The sequence below is a fragment of the Sciurus carolinensis genome, chromosome 2, assembly GCF_902686445.1.
Source record: "Sciurus carolinensis chromosome 2, mSciCar1.2, whole genome shotgun sequence".
In the NCBI taxonomy this organism is placed as follows: Eukaryota; Metazoa; Chordata; class Mammalia; order Rodentia; family Sciuridae; genus Sciurus; species Sciurus carolinensis.
This window is the reverse complement of record NC_062214.1, coordinates 152,654,337-152,673,765: the sequence shown is the minus strand read 5'-3', so window position 1 is coordinate 152,673,765 and position 19,429 is coordinate 152,654,337. Positions and strand designations below refer to the sequence as shown.

The 19,429-nt window shown below is 35.5% G+C and overlaps 2 protein-coding genes across 3 annotated transcripts in view; one reads left to right on the top strand and one right to left on the bottom strand.

The window, feature by feature from the left end:
• Positions 1-1,505, top strand: part of Nid2 (nidogen 2) — a 61,651-nt gene extending 60,146 nt beyond the window's left edge. For both annotated transcript variants that reach the window (XM_047540749.1, XM_047540747.1), the window contains exon 21: positions 132-1,505. In XM_047540749.1, coding sequence (XP_047396705.1) covers positions 132-142 — 11 coding nt within the window. In that variant the 3' untranslated portion in view covers positions 143-1,505. The remainder of the gene's footprint in view (positions 1-131) is intronic.
• Positions 962-15,980, bottom strand: Rtraf (RNA transcription, translation and transport factor). Its single transcript, XM_047540750.1, has 8 exons — positions 15,821-15,980; positions 14,006-14,130; positions 11,878-11,977; positions 7,074-7,160; positions 6,086-6,174; positions 4,000-4,068; positions 1,401-1,449; positions 962-1,291 (listed from the first exon to the last, which is right to left on the bottom strand). Exons 1-8 carry the CDS (start codon positions 15,879-15,881, stop codon positions 1,137-1,139), a joined length of 735 nt encoding a protein of 244 aa, XP_047396706.1. The 5' UTR covers positions 15,882-15,980; the 3' UTR covers positions 962-1,136.
• Positions 15,981-19,429: the final 3,449 nt, after the last annotated feature.

The window sequence follows — 19,429 nt, the reverse complement described above, 5'->3', positions numbered from 1 at the left end:
AAGAGATTTCTGCAATACTGATTACTCCTGCCGCCACTGACATTGCCATCTTTACTACCTTAAGTCTACCTAGCACAGGGTCTTGCAACTTAGTTACAAAATTCTCACCCCTCTGCCCTTTTTCCTCACAGGAAGAAAATGAATATGAAACGTAAAGGAGGACTTTAAGTTTACAATCAGAATCTTGACCCTAAAGAACATTTACTGAAAAGGCAAAGACAGTGAAAAAGGAATTGGTCATTAGAAGTTTCTGGACATACAAGATGAACATTTTTAATGTACAAGACTAAGTATATTTTGTGAAAAGTTTATACCTCAATCTTTACTACTGTATTTTTAAAAACAAAGGTTGTTATTGCAAGTTTAAAAAAGTAATAGAATTTTAATCGTTGCTTATTAAAGCAACTTTTTGTAAACATGCATATCATATTTAAAAGGGCAAATTCACAAAACTAAGAACCAATTAGAGCTAAAGCCTCTAAATTTGATTTTTGCTATGGATTCTTTCTGACCAGGAAATTAAAGCACATGTGATCAGTATAAAAATACAATTAAAATACAATCCTAAAGATCAGTGTAGTTATAGTTACAGAAGCCTATGCAGAACTGGTGGGAAAGACCAACTTATTTATAGTTTCCCAACAAAAGTTCTAAGACTTTTTTACCTCTGCATCAGTGCATTTCTATTTATATTAAAAGGTGCTAGAATGATTGTATTTTCTGATCCCATAAGTGCCTCTATAGACACAACCACCAAAAGTACTACATTTATAAATACCAAAGATGTAGCAGTTTTCACATTTTATAGATTACTCTAATAAAATTTGTTTTCCTACAACTTAAGGATCTATACTGTTCTGTGACAAGGTGGGGACTGGCATGCATCTTAACCACAAGGGAGCACATTAATTATACAAATATACAGCAATACATAGTTAAAAACAAAAACAAAACAAAACACTCCACTTTCCCAAACTTTATTAAAGAAAAAAGAAATGGTGGTAAATTTCTAGAACATAGTCAATTTTCTGGGATTCCTCCCTTGAAAATGTGACATTTGATTTCCAAACACATGCCAGAAGTGTACATGGTTCCCAATTGTACTAAGTAGGTAAGAAGCTAAAATCCTAAAGTGTTCATCTTCCAACTTTCCCTAGTCTGTGGTCTGTCTTTGGATCAGCAATAATTGCCTGAACAGCTACTATGGCTTCGTTAATTTTTGTCTGTAGCTCTCTGAGTTCTTCTATATGCAGCAATCGCAGAATCTGGGCAGCTTCATTAAGAACTGCATCTGTTTTATAAGAAAAGAACACTGCATCAATACATAATTGTTGTGTTTAATACTATTTATTCATTTCAAGAGTCTAAGAATAGTTTGAATTCAAACAAAAATCACTTACCTCCTGTGTCAAAGCCAAGAATATGTTTGTCTAAAGCAACAGGCAAGCCCTTTAAAAAAAAAAAAAAAAAAAAGGACAAAATGAGTTTACAGTTAAACATAACTTCTCATATGAAACTGTAAAAAGCAGCTACTCTGCTACTTTAACTCTTTTAGTTGCAGTGGTCAGGGGCCTAAGAATTGTTTGCTGAAATTTGCCTTGTGATTACATTTTTCCCTATTACAATAATCTAGAAAGAATGGCTTTTAAATGTACCAGAAATTCTATAGCCCATCCAGCCCTTTATTGGTTTTTTGTCTGTTTGTTTGTTTGCGATGTTGGTGACTGAACCCAGGGCCTTGTGCTTGACAGGCAAGCACTCTACCAACTGAGCTATATCCCCAACCCCATCCAGTCCTTTAGACCAGGCTTAAAAACCAATAAATCCTGAGCAGACAATATGGCTCAGAGGTAGAATGCTTGCCTAGCATATGCAAGGCCCTGGATTCAACTCCCAGGACTGCAAAATCAATCAATCCTTACTGCAGCAGTGTTTTGTCATTACTGCTGTGGAAAGAGGGTTGAATTGGCTCTTGTTCCATTTTAATTACAGAAAGCATCAGTGTACAGGCAAGTGGGATAGGAATATTTTTAATATTTCCTCCAGGAAGTTTCTTTTTTTTCTTTTAGCACATTTATTTTGATGTTTTCTTTCCTCCAGTAGTGGGGTTTGACTCCAGGGCCTCAGACACTCTTGGTAAGTACTGAGTTACATCCCCTAGCCCTTTTTGTTTTGGAGATAGGGTCTCACTAAATTGATCAGATTACCCTCAAACTTGTGATCCTCTTGTCTTATCCTACTAAGTAGCTAGGGTTACAAGCATGTACCACTACACCTGGCTTTTTCTTTTTTGAGATGCCTTGTTATATCGCCCACACTAATCTTGAACTTCTGGACTCAAGGGATTCTCTCCAGTGCTGAGACTACGGTAGAGCACCACCATGCCCAGCTTGATCTGCCTTTACAAGTACACAAAACCTATCTAAAAATATGCTGTTGTTTGAAACAATATCAGAAAATAAAGGGAAAAAAAATTTCAACTAAACAGTCAACACTGACATAGATATACCAAAGGTCACAACTACAATGATGCCAAATTGTAGACTTCAAAATAACTATCAAAAATGATGTCTGGGATGCAATGATTATACTGTATACAATCATTACCAGTAAAACAACAAAATCCAACTACCTATACTTTCAATGTTACTTTGTAAATACTCTGGTCACTGCTCATTTCTCGCCTCATCTATTAACATACACCTACCTACTTACCATCTGCTTTCTGTTTTAAAGTAGCCAATAAATAAGATATAAAAGTGACAAAACAAATGGGTATGAAAGTATAGTGAGCAAACTAAAAAAGTAACAACTGTACTGAGAAGCTCTGTCAGTCTGGTACCAGAGGCTGGAATTTTCCCTCTGTCTGCCAACAGACCACTGAGGAATAGCTATCCCTGAAAATTACCACATGCCTCAAATACTAGTTACGAATAGTTACAAAAACTAAACTATAAGAATTTCTCTACTGGTATCTTAAGATGACACTAAAACTAGAATTCAGAGCACTGAAAATAAGACTAAATTTTACTTTGCAAACAAGGGCAAAAAGATTTGGCTATTCCTTTATTCACATTGCCTTCCAAACTAAAGACATAGTTTTGCTGAATGAATGATTACATTATGCCAGAACAATTTACTGTCTGTTCTATAGAGTGGGTGAAATAAGCTGATTTTAAGCCAAGTTCTAGTGGCCCCATTCATACATAATTAAGTCAAGAAAAACCTAGAGAAGAAAACTGAGGGTCTTTCACAGGGGACCACACTGCCCTGCCATTAGTAACCTTTTAACACTACTGGCTCTTGCTAAAGGGGTCAGAGGACAAAAGGCATCAGAGAGGGAGGGGGACCAAAGTCCAGAATGGTAGTGAACCCAAAGTATTCACTGCAACGTCTATGCAGTAGGAGGGAAGTGTCATTAGAGACCTATAGCTAGCTGTTCCTCTTAACTCCTGAGGACATGCTCTGCACCGTTTCATGGTCGAAAAGGCTTTAGGGATATCTGGATTTTGGACAGTTAATCTAAAAATATTCCCAAAGTATTCTTTATGTACAGAGAAGGTAGTTATGAAATACTGAACAAAATGATGCAAGGAAAGAATTTAGCTCAAAAAAGAAAACTGGTAACAGAAGATATGCCATTTGTTTTCAAGCATGAATCAAAACAATCCAATGAATTTCACAGGGGTAAATTCTTTTAAATGAACTTCAACTGGGCATGTGCAGTAGTTTGTAGACTGTACATGAGCTACTGGAACTTTTCTAAGGTATAAAAGTAGATAAAAATGAAGTTCATACATCACTCAACTGACTCCCAACAACTGGATACACTGAATTCACTTAAGAACCAAACTGAATCACACATTAAATAAGATATTCTTTCTTTGTGCTATTTGACATAAAATGGGTATCTTGAGTAGATACTTATGAAGTTTAATCTCATGGCTATACCAGAAGAAATTTCCATTAATAATTGATTTAGAATTTATAAAAACATACCTCTTTTGTTTGATTTGCTTTAGCAACTGCATCTTGTGTTAGGCGCTCTTGAACCAAAATGCGAATTGCCTTAAGAAAACCAAAAATATTGTTTACTGTTTAAAATTCATCCTTCTCTGCATCCAGAAAATAAGGCTGTTCACAACAATTCAAAACACTTTTGTGAACAGATAATAAAAGTACATGGTTAAAAAAATTTTTTTTAAATAAAGGATATGTGGTAAAAAGTAGGTCTCCTTTCTATGCCTAGCTGTCCCTCCAAAGGACAAGCATTGTTACCAGATTTTTATGTATCCCTACAAAGATTCTGAAGTTGTAAGTATGCTCATGCATGCACAATCTGTGCCACAGAGTGGCATAAAATGCTTGTTTTAAAATTTTTTGTAACATTTATTTTTATGTGGTGCTGAGGATCGAACCCAGTGCCTTCACACTAGGCAAATCTCTAACACCGAGTCACAACCCCAGCGCACAATGCTTGTTTTATACCTTGTTTTTTTTTTTTTAAATATTTGTTTAGTTCTCAATGGATCCTTTATTTTATTTATTTATATGTGGTGCTAAACCCAGGGCCTCGCACATGCTAGGCAAGCGCTCTACCACTGAGCCACAACCCCAGCCCCTATACCTTTTTTTTTCACTTCACAATACTCAAGTTTTCGGACATTTCAAAGGACAAGATTTTTTTAAATGCAATTTAAATTGGGGAGAGAACAATTACAACTTGAAAAATTATTTTTAATAAAAAGCAAATGCTATATTTGAAAAAGATAATTAAAACATTTTTAATGGTGATTGTCTGCCAGTTAATATGTTGACTTTTATACCTGGCGAACCTACCGAGATCTTTCTATGTTATTTTTTGAATGCCTCTTTAAATAACCCAATGGGAGATAAACACGTAGGTAGGACTAGAATTTATTATACAGCTTTTTGTTAGAGCTGGATTTGTATTATTCATTTGGAAATCATTTTGGAAATCTAACAAAACACCCTAAATATGCTATGCATTGTCTGTTTTTCCTCATTTAGTTTACAACTAAAACTGTCATGACCTCTGTAGTTATTCCAAAGAAATTTACATAACTGAATGAAGAATAAGCATTTGAAACAGCTAAATTTCATAAAAAACTTTGTCTTTTGGTATCCAATCTAGGCAAAGAAAATTCAAGTTAACATTCAGATTCAGTGTAGAGAACTATAATAAGCTAGGATAATATTTCCCTTGTTAAAATTGCCATCTAATATATACAGTTCTAAAAAGTAGGACAAACTATGACTTAATATCTTCAAGGTAAGGTAAAATTTAATTATTCAATTTATTACAAAGTAGTTTAAAGTAATAGTCATGTACATGGTCTAGCCCAATGCTCTTTAATCTCTTATGAAATCAATAATAACTTCTAAAATAATTTCCAAGCCTGATATCTTAAGTACCACTCCCCTTCTCTACTCCACTGTGTTTTTAGTTACAAGGAATAAATGTTCTGGAGCACATTTTTTTCCTCTCAGAAATATGAGAGTACTTTCAAATTACTGTGCTCCCTGATGTGGGAATTTAAACAGACTAGCCTATGTAGGATGAGGGAATAGAAGATTGAAACATTCATTTCCAAAAGAGATTTTGTTGTATTTGTGGCCAAATTTACCATTATTAATTTTGGCATTTTCCACTATTGTAATGAATACAGATCTTGAATCCTTAAAAGAACTGATAGATGAAGTAATGTAGGAAAAAGAATGGGCCACTGGGTCAGAGTACTTAGATTCAGTTTCTCATTCTAGAACTTCCTGTGTCTTGGACATTATCTTCTTCTAAGTCTATTTCTTGGTATACATTTTTTAAAAAAAGAACGTTAGTATCTATGATTATTGGGAGGACTGAATAAGATTACCTTTTTGAAGATTAAAGCACATTAATACTCTTCAATATTAGTTGCTACTAGACAATCCATCATGCCCCACATTTCTTGACTATATTTGGTTACTCAACCATAATTTTTAATATCAATAAATAGTATTTAAAAATGAAGAGATTTTTTTCTATATACAATTTTTTTTCAAGAATCAAAAATATGAAGCTTACCTTAAGCATTACCAGGTAATCATCATGACGCTGAATCTGAAGAAGATTAGCCAAAGCCATCACACCAGCCTTGAAGTCGGGATTATTTACTAGAAATGATTAAAAATAAACAAATTATGTAACTCTGCAGACATAATTTGAGAGAGATCTATAGATATATAAGCTTATAAAATATATCTTAAATTTCCTAATAATACCAATTATTTTGATGTTAATGAGAAAAAACAAAGCAATGTATAAAGTATCAATGATCAGGTAAATGAGTGAGATAAATGGTTTCACTATTAATACATCTCACCAGTCACACAACCAGTAAGTGACTAATTTAACTTGGCATCAGGTTTGTCCTGTAACTGTCTGCAAGGCCCATTTTTGTGGCACTTTTAATTTATATTTCTTCCCAAAGTTACTAATTTTAATACACAGATCCCTTCAGTGGGGAGTTTTCCCTCAAACCTTTTCTCTAAGCAGCAGTTCTGGAATGTACAAGCTTATTCATTCATAAAAATAACTCATAAATTATAGGTCACAATGAAATTAGTCAGTAAAACATACTTAAAATATTGTAATCTAGGTAATTAGACTCTTCATACTTTCAAAAAGGGGAAATAATTACTGAGACACGTGGGACTTAATGAAAAATTTTACCATTTGTTTCACACTGTCACTGGATTAAAAAGTAAAATTTATACACCCAGAAAGGCAAACAATGACCTACATCATTAAATATAAATTGAAACTCCAAACTACTTGGAGTGAATCAAAGAATAGCATTTTAACATTCAAATATTCAACTGTAATGGGAGGGAGAAAGCACAGTGTAACTGACAATAAAACATATTACAGAGAATAAAATGCCAACACAAACACGATCTACACGAAGCATTCTTAATTTAATGAAAGCAAGTTAAATGTGAACTTCGTTCCATGAAGTAAAATATATATAAGAAATCAAAAATGTTGATCAATTTTATACATTATTACTTACCATCCAAATTGATCAATGGCTCTGCATTTTTAGTTGCATTGTCAGTATTTTTTGCATTATCAGGTACTAAGTCCTTGTATTTTTCAGCTATAAAAGAGGTAAAAATATAATTTGCAGAATGGCAACTTAAGGTAAAATAAATTTCTGAATTCAACTGAGCCAAACTGATTACAAGCATAAGACATCTCATCCAATTAAACTTATTTTTTTTACTACAGAAAATCTAACAGAAGAGTATGTAATCATAGATTTTTGATTAAGCTAAAGTGCTTATTGGAATACTTGACAACTATCTTTTTTAAAAATCTTTTTTCTAGTTGTAGGTAGATACAATACCTTTATTTCATTTATATTTATGTGGTGCTGAGGACTGAACCACGTGCCTCATGAGATGAGCTAGGTAAGCCACTCTACCACTGAGTCACAACCCCAGACTGACAATAACATTTCTAAAGGTAATTATTTCAAACACTGAAATTTTGGGAGGGAAAATGTCTTCCTGTACAGCTCCATCTAAAACTTGGGACATAAGAATGGGAGGAAGGTGAGTACAGGTTACGAAAGATTAAATATAAACTCACTAAAAGATTTTTCCTAAATCTTATTTTGAATGCAGTATATGAAATCTAAAAACTTTGCTTTCTAAAGTATCACTACTTCAAACATGACATTATATGTAAATCTAAAACTTATTTCAAGGAAAGGTGAAATTTAGAATTCCAAAGGTGGGCTTTATTACTTTCATTTGAAAAATATTGAATACATTAAAAAAAAATTTGAATCAACTTAATGTCCAAAATGAAATCTTAAGTTATAGTGCTTTTATGATTTGTTAATGAAACGAGGAAAAAATAAATTTTAAAATTTAAGTCAGACAGTTAAAGCCTAACAGTATAAACACCAAGACAGAAGAGAAGAAGAGATTTGGACACACTGAGTAAAGTAAGACCCCATCTATCTACAATGATTTTTTTATGGTGGGGGGGTTCTGGGGATTGAACTCAGGGGCACATGACCACTGAGTCATATCCCCAGCTCTATTTTGTATTTAATTTAGAGACAGGGTCTCACTGAGTTGCTTAGCACCTCGCTTCTGCTGAGGCTGGCTTTGAACTTGCAATCCTCCTGCCTCAGCTTCCTGAGCCACTGGGATAACAGACGTGCACCACCGTGCCTGGCTCTATGATGATTTTAATAAATAAAGTAGAGAGAAGGAGAGTTCTTCCTTACAGTAGAAAGCCAACAAATAAATGTCGAAAGAATGATGGAATTGGGAAAGCCCCTTTGGGAAATTGAGGCAAGAATCATAAAATGGATGCTAAAACTAGGAGGGAAATATAGGGAAAAAAAGTACACTAAAATAGTCTCAAAATATCTCCCCACAGTTATTTCCCAAAGGGGAAAACAATTAATAGTAAACAGACCTTGACCAAGTGATCAAAGTTAACATGACTAAGAATGAGAAACAGTATTATCATACATCTTCTGATGTGATGCACTTTAAAAATATATCACTTCTGTGTTATTTCTAACAAAAGTGTAAACCCTGAATCTAATCATGAGGAAACATCACACAAATCCAAACTGAGGAACATTCTATAAAAGAAAAGTCAAGTGTCATTTAGCACAAGCTATGACTAAGAAATTGTTCCAGATTATAGGCCACTAAAAAGATATAGAAAACTGAATCTAATATACAATCTGGGATAGCTTTATTTATTTTTTTTTAATTTTATTTGGAGGGAGCTATCTATAAAAAAACATTGTGGAGACAATGTGAAATGTAAGTAACATTTGTAGATAGCAGTATATTCCTGACTTTAATTATTATGCTGTGGTCAAATAAGACAAAATCATTTTTAGGAAATGTACAAACAAGTATTTATAGGTGAAGGAAATTATCTATAATTTACTATCAAACTGTTTAGGAAAAAATTGTGTACATGTGCATATGTGTGTGTGTGTACACAGAGAAAAGGATGAAGACAATGAAATGTTAAATGCAGAATCTGAATCTGATTATGTAAAACTTCTTTGTACTATTCTTGCAATTTTTCTGTTAATCTGAAATTATATTAAAAAAAAGTGAAAGAAATTTAAGACAGAGTTTAAACACCTTAATTGATAAGCTAGTAGAAGAATTTAAATAGTGGTAAGGCACAAATAAAAATTTCACAATTATTTCAGCAAATTTAAGAAAGCTTAAAAGTCAAAAAAGTAGCAACCTATCAATGTAAAACCTAAAAAGAACACGAGTGCCTCCTGCTGAAAAAGGACAGCATTACTACTTTAAACAATTTTCAAAAGTAGTCTTATAATTCTAAATTATAATATTTAACAAAACTTGTTTTCTAGTTTAGTTTTTAAATACACTTTTGATACTAGTTACCTTTCCACTATTTTTTTCAGTATCAAAAAAAATCATTATATTTCACATATGAATTTGTTTTATTCATTAACAAAGACTGCTATAATTGAGAAATAAATGTACATACTTACAGGTACATACTTATATGGCACCTACCATTGAAGACTAAAGGATTATAAAAACAATGGAATAAACAAGGGTAAAACAAATAAATTGGTATGTGATTACAAACTTATTTGGAATAGCTGAAAAATAGTTTTGATAAGGTGGAGAATACTTTATTGCTTCCATAGTTCCTACCAATTCCTAGCAGCACTGATAAAAGCTGCTAAAAATCAATTAACACTATCATGGTCACAAGGCAGAGGATTACATTTATTTTCTAAAGGATCAAAAGCATAAATATTTTCCTTGTAAACTAAAACTGAAAGTAAAGAAAAAATTTCAAATTAGAGCTTTTCCTAAGATCTTTGGCATAATGCTTCTGAAATTTAAATCTGAGGCACCAGCAAAAACCAACTGGGTGATGCTCCAAATCAATGTTTATGTGAACATTCATAGATCCTACATTTACGAAGCAATCACTAAAGCTGATAAGGAACACTCAGGTACTGTGCCAGATAGAATGCCTCCTCCCCCGAGTATTTAGAACCTGTTCATGTCACCTTATGTGGCAAAAGGGAATTGTATATATGATTAAATTAAGGATTGTGGGATGGGGAGATTATCCTGGATTATTCAAGAGGGCCCACTGTAATCACAACGTTCTTACTGAAAGAAGGCAGAAAGGTCAGAGAACAAGATATGACAATGGAAGGAGAGGCAGAAAAAGACTAGAAGATGCTATGCTGCTAGATTTGAAGATGGAGAAAGGGACCAGAGTCAAGGCAGGCAGGCATCCTCGAGAAGGTGGAAAAGAAAAAACAGACTCTCTCCTCCAGTCTCCAAATAGAACCAGCTCTGCTGACAACTTTACTTTAGCCCAGGAGACTGATGTTGAACTTCTGACTCCAAAATAAGATAATAAATTATGTTTTAAGTCATTGAGTTTGTGATAATTTGTTAAAGCAGTAACAGGAAACTAAGAAGATACCATGCTGGGAACAAACCTCACAATTTACTGGGGCAAATAAGACATAGTAGGAAAATGCAAAGTGGCAAGTGACTTAGAAGGTAGAGATAAAAAGCTATAAGGAAATTACTGCTAAGATGGAAATTACTGCTAAATGTATAGACTGAAATACCAGATTTAAGGAGCTTAAAGTTCCTTCTGTAGAAATTAGGAAAACAATGATATTTTAAAATACATAACATAAAGCTGTTCAGGAAGTAGCACTCTGAAACAGATTCACATTTCAGAAAGTTAGCTGGTGGACTATGTGGCTAAAGAATGTAGGGTGACACAGCAGACTAGTTTAGAAAATATTACAATAACTTTAGCAGAAAGTAGCAAGAAGCTGAAACAGGATGATAGTCTAAGAATGGAGGAGATAAGATACAGCAAACAAGGCAAAAGATCAATAGTAGCAGGACAGGAGGGACGGGGTAAAGACAGAGTTATCAAAGAAACTTCAAAAGAAAATGATCAAGAGACTGTAACTGACAGTATCAATAAAATGAAAAACAAAATACAAAGGATGTAGATAAGATGGATTGGATCTTGCATTTAGACCTTGGCAGGCTTTTCAAAAATGAAAGTCCACTGAGAGGAAACATGAGTTTAATGAAAAATTGTTTTTACTCTATGTACTAGTATTAAGAAGCTTCTAATACCAAAAGTATGTGTGACAACATTAAGCACAATACACATATTTTGATGTATAATGCATTAATGTATATTAGCTAACACATACTTTTCAGTCTCGTGGGATAAATGCTTTAACCAACACTCCAAAATCCCATCAATTCTGGGATACAAAAAAAACAATTTAACTTAAAAGATTAAGGCGTAGGCTGTGAAAGTTGGCAAATTTATCAATGTAATGTTACTTTGTTGAAAAGGTAAATAGCCTTCTCCAGAAAACATTTCCAAATTCTAAAAGATAAATACAAGGATCAATAAAAGACAATAGAAGGTGCTTAACTTCCTGTGATAAAAATTAACCAAAGGTGCCAGGCACAGGCACATGCCTGTAATTCTGGCTACTTGGGAGGCTGAGGCAGGAGTATAACAAGTTTGAGGCCAGTCCAGGCAACTTAGGAAGACCCTGTCTCAAAATAGAAAATAAAAGGCTTTGACTATTACTCAGTAGTAGAGTGCCCCTGGTTTAATCCTCAGAAGTGCAAACAATAGAAAACAAAATAAACAAAACAAAAAATTCAAAGATAAAACAATAGAAGACAGAAACAAATTGGTAAGTTCCCTGTATTTTTATATTCCCTCTTTCCCATCTTTCTTTTCTCTTTAAAAAAATGCAAATACTTCAAAAAACATACCATTATCTCCATACTCAAGTCTAACAGCTAAGCCAAGAAGCCAGTCAATTGCTTCTTGTCGATCCTGTATCTTGAAGGGACAGTTAACATCTCTGAGATACTGCAAGGAAGGAAAAAAAAAATTTTTTTAAAGGCCCAGTTTGATTATATTATCCAGTTTTAGTCAATGATTACAGAACTTAGATCTGGGATGGGAATCTAAACTTTCCAATTCTAGGCTTTAGTACACAAAGGGTAATTTATAAAAAGGGAGACATTTTTAAAAAGAAGGATATATAAATAAATTAGTTATCTAAATTTCAAAATTATAACTTTCATGTTATGGAAATGCTACTGAACAGAGAAAGCCATGTAGCATACACGTAGGCTATAACCATGTATTTTAAATAAACATCTGAAGCCATATACCAGATGACTGGTATCCTTCAAAGAAGCCTCTTAGGAAGTGAAAACTGAATTCTAGCAACGATGCTACTAGTTAAAACTTCTGCCTTTTTGGAAATCCTTTCAGGAATAACTAATGAATTGGTATGTTTAAGCATAACTTGTTTTCTACCCCTGAATTCTGTTCACTTACTTAAGAAAATAATCACCTCCTTCACATTTTCTCATGACCACCCTCCCCAAATTGTCAATACTGAAAATATTTAAAGGGTTGACTCATGATTTAAAAGTAATTTAAAAAGAAACATATGCTTTACACAATGACATTAGCATTCCCAAGAGACAAACTTGATGATAATCTGGGTAAGTTCTGATATACTTATCTTCAAGTTATTGTACTTTATCTCATTTGTGTGTTTTAGATCAGAAAAATTTTTATTCTTCAAATACATTACATGTGTATTGTCTCATATATGTGAATGGGCCATACAAGGTAAAATAAACAAATGCAAAATCCTAGCAATGTATTTCAAAGTCTTAACAAATCCATTAGAATTTTTAAAATATTTTTAAGGGTAAAGGAATATAACCCAGGAGAAGAAAAGGCAGTGACAATAATTATCATACAGTACCTGCTATGGGTCAGGCACTTCTGTCAACAGGTATATAGGTCTATCACTCACTAACAACAAAGCCACCCCTATGGAATAGGCACCATTGTAATACCCATTTACTGATGACAAAATTGAGACAAAAAGGTTCATAAACTTGCCCAAGGTCATAGCACTGGTATATAACTTATAGAACTACCTAATTCATAAAATTACTGATTGAGTCTAGGGAGAAAGGTAACTAATCACTTTGCTCTTACTCATGAAAGTAATACAGCTGATGAAAGCATTTAATGTAAATAGCAACACTGTATAATGCTATTTTTATCTAATTTGAAAACAATTTTTTTCTGTAAAAATATTACTAAAATTAAGTCAATGGGAAACTTATTCTAGTCACGAAAATGTAATGTAAACACAAACCTTTTATGGGACTGTTTCTATCATACACAGGAACATTTGTGTACATTAAATATAAGCATAAACTTGACACAGTCTAGTTTTCAAAATGCCAATGTATTAATATAAAAAATACCCAGCAGCTCAGGAGGCTGAGGGAGGAGGATCGCAAGTTCAAAGCCAGCCTCAGAAATTCAGCAAGGTCCTAAGTAACTCAGTGAGACCTTGTCTCTAAATAAAATATAAAAAAGGGCTGGGGATGTGGCTCAGTGGTTAAGGGCCCCTGGGTTCAATCCCCAGTTTAAAAAAAAAAAAAAGAAAGAAAGAAATAATACTAAAAGTATAACATTGCTGCATTTTTATTTATTTATTTTAGTCTATTGTCTAATGTTAAAATTCTGCTTTTAGCCACTAAATGAATATATTTACATTTATAGAATATATGACACTATTTAAGAAACTTCACAATGTTTCTGAAGAAATCTAGTTCTACCTCATTCATAGGTTTGTCAAGGACCTCCCACCCCCTACCATTACCAATACTCAAGTTTGGTAGGAACAGAATTTGCACTAAAATCGAGAAACATGGTAAGAAAAAAGCTAAATCCTTGAAATCTGCTTTTCTAATATTTACTAATTATTACATCTTTAAAGAACAAAGTAATTTTAAGGTTGCTTTCATATAGTTTAGTAAAGCTCTCTGTACTTTTTTATTTTACTTCCTAATTCCATACCTTTTCAAAGAACTTGGGCCAGTCACTGCTGTGGATGTTTCTTAAATTACCTCTGTCTTCAATCTTGTAGTGTCTGATTTTCTGGTCTTCAAGCCAAACAATAAAGTTTCTAAATTCTGTTTCATCTGTAATCAAAATATTATTTAAATCACTAGAAGCACTGATGAAATACTTCCTTTTTCATAAATGGTCTTGTGGAATATTCTTAATTCCACAATGATAACTTAATTGAGCCAACAGAAGCAGGAGTTGCAAAGTATTGACTCTGGAGCTACAGATTAACAATGATCTATTCAATCCCAACCTGAATTTAAAAAGTCCAGACACTTATTGGTTGTGTGAACATGAGCTAATCACCTACATTTTTCTGTGCCTCAGATTCTTTAGCTACAAAATGGAGATTAAAAAAACGGACTTACCTCATAGGGTTGTTTTGAAGATTGAGTGAAATATTGAGAAAACAGTGCACAACACATAGTTTTGCTATTTAAGTGTTAGTACTATTCCAGTTTCTTGGGGGGAGAAAAGGGAGACTGGGCAAGTCTGAAATTATAACTAAGTGAAATAAACAATAATAAAAAAACTAAAATTCAAGAAATTAAACTCAGAAAGGAGACACTGTGACTACTACTGTCTTGTAATGCTTACTGAATATTAAGTGCATGGTTTATATTTATTTTAATCCTTATACTCTTTTAAAAAACAAAACAAAAACCGGGATTGAACCCAGGTGCCCTTAACCACATCCCCAGTCCTTTATTTTGAGACAGGGTCTCACTAAGTTGCTGAGGCTAGCTTTTAACTCTGATACTCCTGCTTCAGTCACTGGGATTACAGGCATGTGCCACCTGGCCTGACTGCTTTCAATACCTTTTAGAGGTGGGTAACATTCGCATTTTACAGATCAGAAAACGGATACTTAAAGATTCAAATCCAGATCTAAGTTCTAATGCCACTGAACCTTTTTTTATTCAAAGGCAAAGTAAAAAACAAGATAAAATAATTAGATGTGATTCTACAGATCAAAAAAACCCGCCTTGAAATTATTTCCAACTTGTTTTATATAATGATGTGAGTGTGCTATCACAAGTTGAACTTGATGATCCCTTTCAAACTTCCTAGTCTATCAGAGATCAAGAACGATTGGAGGAAATGAGTAGATGGGTTAGTAATGATGAGTAGCAATGTCATTACTTTTCAAAACTTTTAATACTGCAAAATTCTAAATATCTTTCTATTTACAATTCAACCTCTGCGCTCATCTGCTACATTTTTTTTTGCACAATCCACACAACTGCATTAGTCTCTTACCCTGTAGGTGCTGGATTTTGTTATGCACTATCTTGGATCTGAAACCGCTTCCTCAGTTCTGTCTTCAACCCCTACCCCTTAGCTCAGGCAGACAGTGAGCTAGACTTCAAGTTACTCAGCACCTTCCTCAGAATACAGCCCTACTGCCCCACAACAAATGCTCAATGTATCACCCAACAACCCGATGAACCCTGGGGCTGAAAGAGAAGAAAGGCAAACGCTTTCACTTTCGTGTGCAGAGGGGGCTGGGTGTTTGCGGGGTCGGGTGGGGTAGTCTGGAGTTAGCAAGTGCAGAAAGTGGCGATACCCAGACAGAAGTGAACGGGCTCCGACCTCGGGGCGCGGCGGAGGGTGGACATGTGTGGCGGCCGGGAGAAGAGGGGCCCAAAGCCCTCCCGTCACCGAGGGGTACAAGGCCTCCGAGGGTCCCAGTGGAGAGGCGCGGTTGGGGTGCGTCCACCGCCGGGGTCAGGACCACGCGGCCGGCCAGGGTCGCCGCCTCACCTTTACAGTTGAAGCCGGAAGGATTATGGTAGTCGAGAGCCGTCAGCTTGCGTCGGAACATGGTCCCCGCTTCTCGCTCTGGTCCCCCGGGCCTCGCCGGGAGAGGAGAAGCGAGGTGGAGCTGGCGGCGCAGGCACCGGCGACGCGGCGAGAGGGCGGGCTGACGCCGGGACGCTCCGGAATGACGGCGGCTTTCACCAATCGGGGCTTAAGAACGCAGGCCGCCGGCAAATCTTCACCAGTCGCGGCTCAGGATGGGGAGGCGGGGCCACGTCAGGGCACGTCGACGCTCAAATAAACTTTATTGTCAGCTTCCTAGTTGTACAATAGGCAGAAAGCTAGCGGGGAGCCGGTTTCCTCCTGTCTCCCTCCTTTTTTTAATATAGCATGCAGAGATTAGTATCTGTAGGCTTCCTACTCCAGGCTATATCTTCCACTGGATCATAGAATTACTCCTAGTATTTTTAGTGTATTCATTTACTTATTGTTCTTCCTACATTGGTGCTTTTCTAACACTGCTAATGCAAAGACTGAAAAGCGAAATCCCTGCAATGAGACACTTCCAGAGTAGCTGGGAGTGATCTACGGATAACAGAGAACTACGTGATAGTTCCAGCCGCTGAGAGAAGTCAGCAACTGGAATCATCCTTACCTTTCCCAAACACTCAGTCACAGCATCTAGTAGGTCAACCAGCTCCTTTGATCCCGTCTCTCCTAACTCAAGGAGCTTACCATCAGGCAAGGGAAGACAAATAATACGATAATAAAAGTAAATTATTTACTATTGTAAAACATGCTAAGTTCTGTGGGGAAAACATTGAAGTAAGGAAGGTAAACAGCTGGGTGGAGACAGCCAGGAGGTTTTAGACAAGTTGCAGTTTTAGGCAGGAGGATCAGGCTAGGTCTTCTTAAGAAAAGGTGAAATGTAAATAAAGGGCTGAAAAAGGTAAGGAAGTTAGTCACATGACTCTGGGGAAACAGTTCTAGGTAGAGTACTCAGTACTACTGTAAGATAAGAATGGTTTTTATATTTTAAAATGATTGGAAAAATCAAAAGAATAATATGACACGTGAAGTCTATATGTAATTCAAATTTCAATGGCCATAAATAAAGTTGTAAGTTCGCCATGCCCATTTGCTTACTGGATGCTTTGATGCTTCAAGGGCAGAGGTGAATAGATGCAACAGAGACCATATGTCTCACAAAACCGAAAATATTTTCAATGGTGTATAGGGTTTCACACATATGGAGGTGGTAATTTCAACATTATTAACCAAATAATACATACCAAGTAAGACAACCAATAAGAGGCATAAATAACTCTTTGAAAATTATTTTCCTAACTCAACATTTTTAAAGGAAGCAGTTTTGCTAGCTTTGTTTAAATTATCCTTCCAAAGACAATGAACAAAACAAGTCGATAACACTAAGAAATATGAAGTTATCTATATTGCATAGAAATATTCTGATGAATGTTATTATTGAACTCCTCATGAAATCAGATATTTTCAACCTATTGCGTGTTGCAGAAAGGTACCTGTTCCCAGGAAGCCTCCCAGGCAGAGAATATCTACTCTCTTTCTGTTAAATATGAAGACTTGCTTTTTTTTTTTTTTTTAATAAGATCAGGCTGAGTATGTCATGATTTAGCATTAGCAGCAAAAAAGCAAACCAGTAAAATTAAATTTTATTGGTAGAAACCAAATAGTAATGAATAATCATACATTTAGTCATAACAGGAACATAAAGCATTCATCTTCCACGTTTGATACTGCAGAGGAAGTTTACCTGACTACACAGGAAACAGAGTGATGAGGTAGAGATAGGCCATTCCCAAAAATGTCTTGCAAAGAGTTAGATCCAACTTTTCAGATATGCAAGCCAATAAATTTTATTTTACAATTGAACCAGGCTGGGTTGGGAGTTTTGTTACTTAAAGGTGAAATAGTCCTAATGTGAGGATTGATTCTAGAGTAACATAAAAGAAATGATCCACAGGGGCTAGAGATGTAACTCAATGCTACAGTGCTTGCCCAGCATGCATGAGGCCTTGGGTTCAATCCCCAGTACTCTCCCACTCCCCAAATCTCTGGAATTGGTGTAACTCAACATAAAATGGGAAGGAGATGAATGACTTACAGGTGACTTCTGAACAGTCATGCATCAGAGATGTGACCAAGAGTGAATTGATGCACAGAAATAGGAGTGCTGGTAGAAGGGAACCAGTCTGGGGAAGCTGAAGAATTCAATTTGAGACTTGTTGAATTTGAGATGATGGAAGATGTAGTCTGTGATCGATCACTCTTAGGATGTCAGGAATGAACCTAAGTGAATGAACTGGAGATGTCCATTGAGAAGTTGTCAGTGTAAAGCTGTAACTGAAGCCATTAAGATGAGCTCCATGAGAAAAAGGGGAAAGAAAAGAAGGCTGAGAACTGAATCTTAGGAAAAACCATTATTTATATTCCAGTGGGAGTAGGAGGAAGAATCATGAAATACGGAAGACATGATTGGAAATATGAAGAGAACAAATAAAACGTGGTGTCCCAAAAGGTGGAGAGGAGCAGGTTTAGAAACACAGGATTGGTGGCAGAATGATAAAAATCAACATTTCAGTGGCAGATTTCTGTGATGGTTTCTGTGAAGTCATCTCTGACTACTTGAGAGCATGTAGTGAATAAGGCAGAGATCACGATATCATATAATACTGACTAACATATAGTCACCTTAGATCCTCTGCTTTACAGATCTCCTATGCATTCCTGTTCTTTCTTCCTTTTGCCTCTTTCTTCAGTGAACCCTCAGGCAGATTTGTTAACTGTGAGATGTTGACCAAGTCTCAGCCATTTCCCTTTGTTCTGAATTCTCAAGAACTGATCTTTCTCCAGAGATGCTACTGAAGGGATGCTTGTACTGCTAGAAAGTTTGATTTCTCAAAGGACCTTTGACCATCTTATGAGAGGCATTGTCCTGATAGTTGGTCCCCCAAGTGCAGGATTCACTTTCAGACCAGGTTTCCCAGGGTTCCTCCCTAAGAAACCACAGCATTGAACCCATCCTGAAAGCTATAGGAAGGCAGGGGATGGTGAACTCCTCTAGATTTTCCCTTAGCTTAGCCTGGTTCCCAGGTTTGGGAACATTATAAGTAAAATTCCATTTTGATGGAAAGCACAAGATACTCCACCTTCTGCTTCAAGGTCTCATATAACTATTATAGGCTAATTACATTTAAAGCCCTGGGTAGCTCAGGTGGGTCAATGAAGGAGGACATCAGAACTGGGTAAAGAGTCAGGGGGGAGAAGTTATGCTCATTCATTCATTCATAAATATGCAGCAGATATTTATTGAGCATCTGTTATGTACCACCGAGCTAGACACTTGAGATAGGACAATGAAGATATACATGACCCTCAACTTCAGGGAGTTTACAGCCCAAAAGGAATCTAGGAAATAATGAAGCAAAGGAGATGGAACTTAACAAGAAGGGACCTCCTTTAGATAGTGTGGTCAGAGTGATAAGGAACAGATAGACATGAGGGGTGAGAATGGGAGATTAAGGATTAATTTTATAGACAAAGCCTACATGCTAATTCTCAATGTGTTTTTAT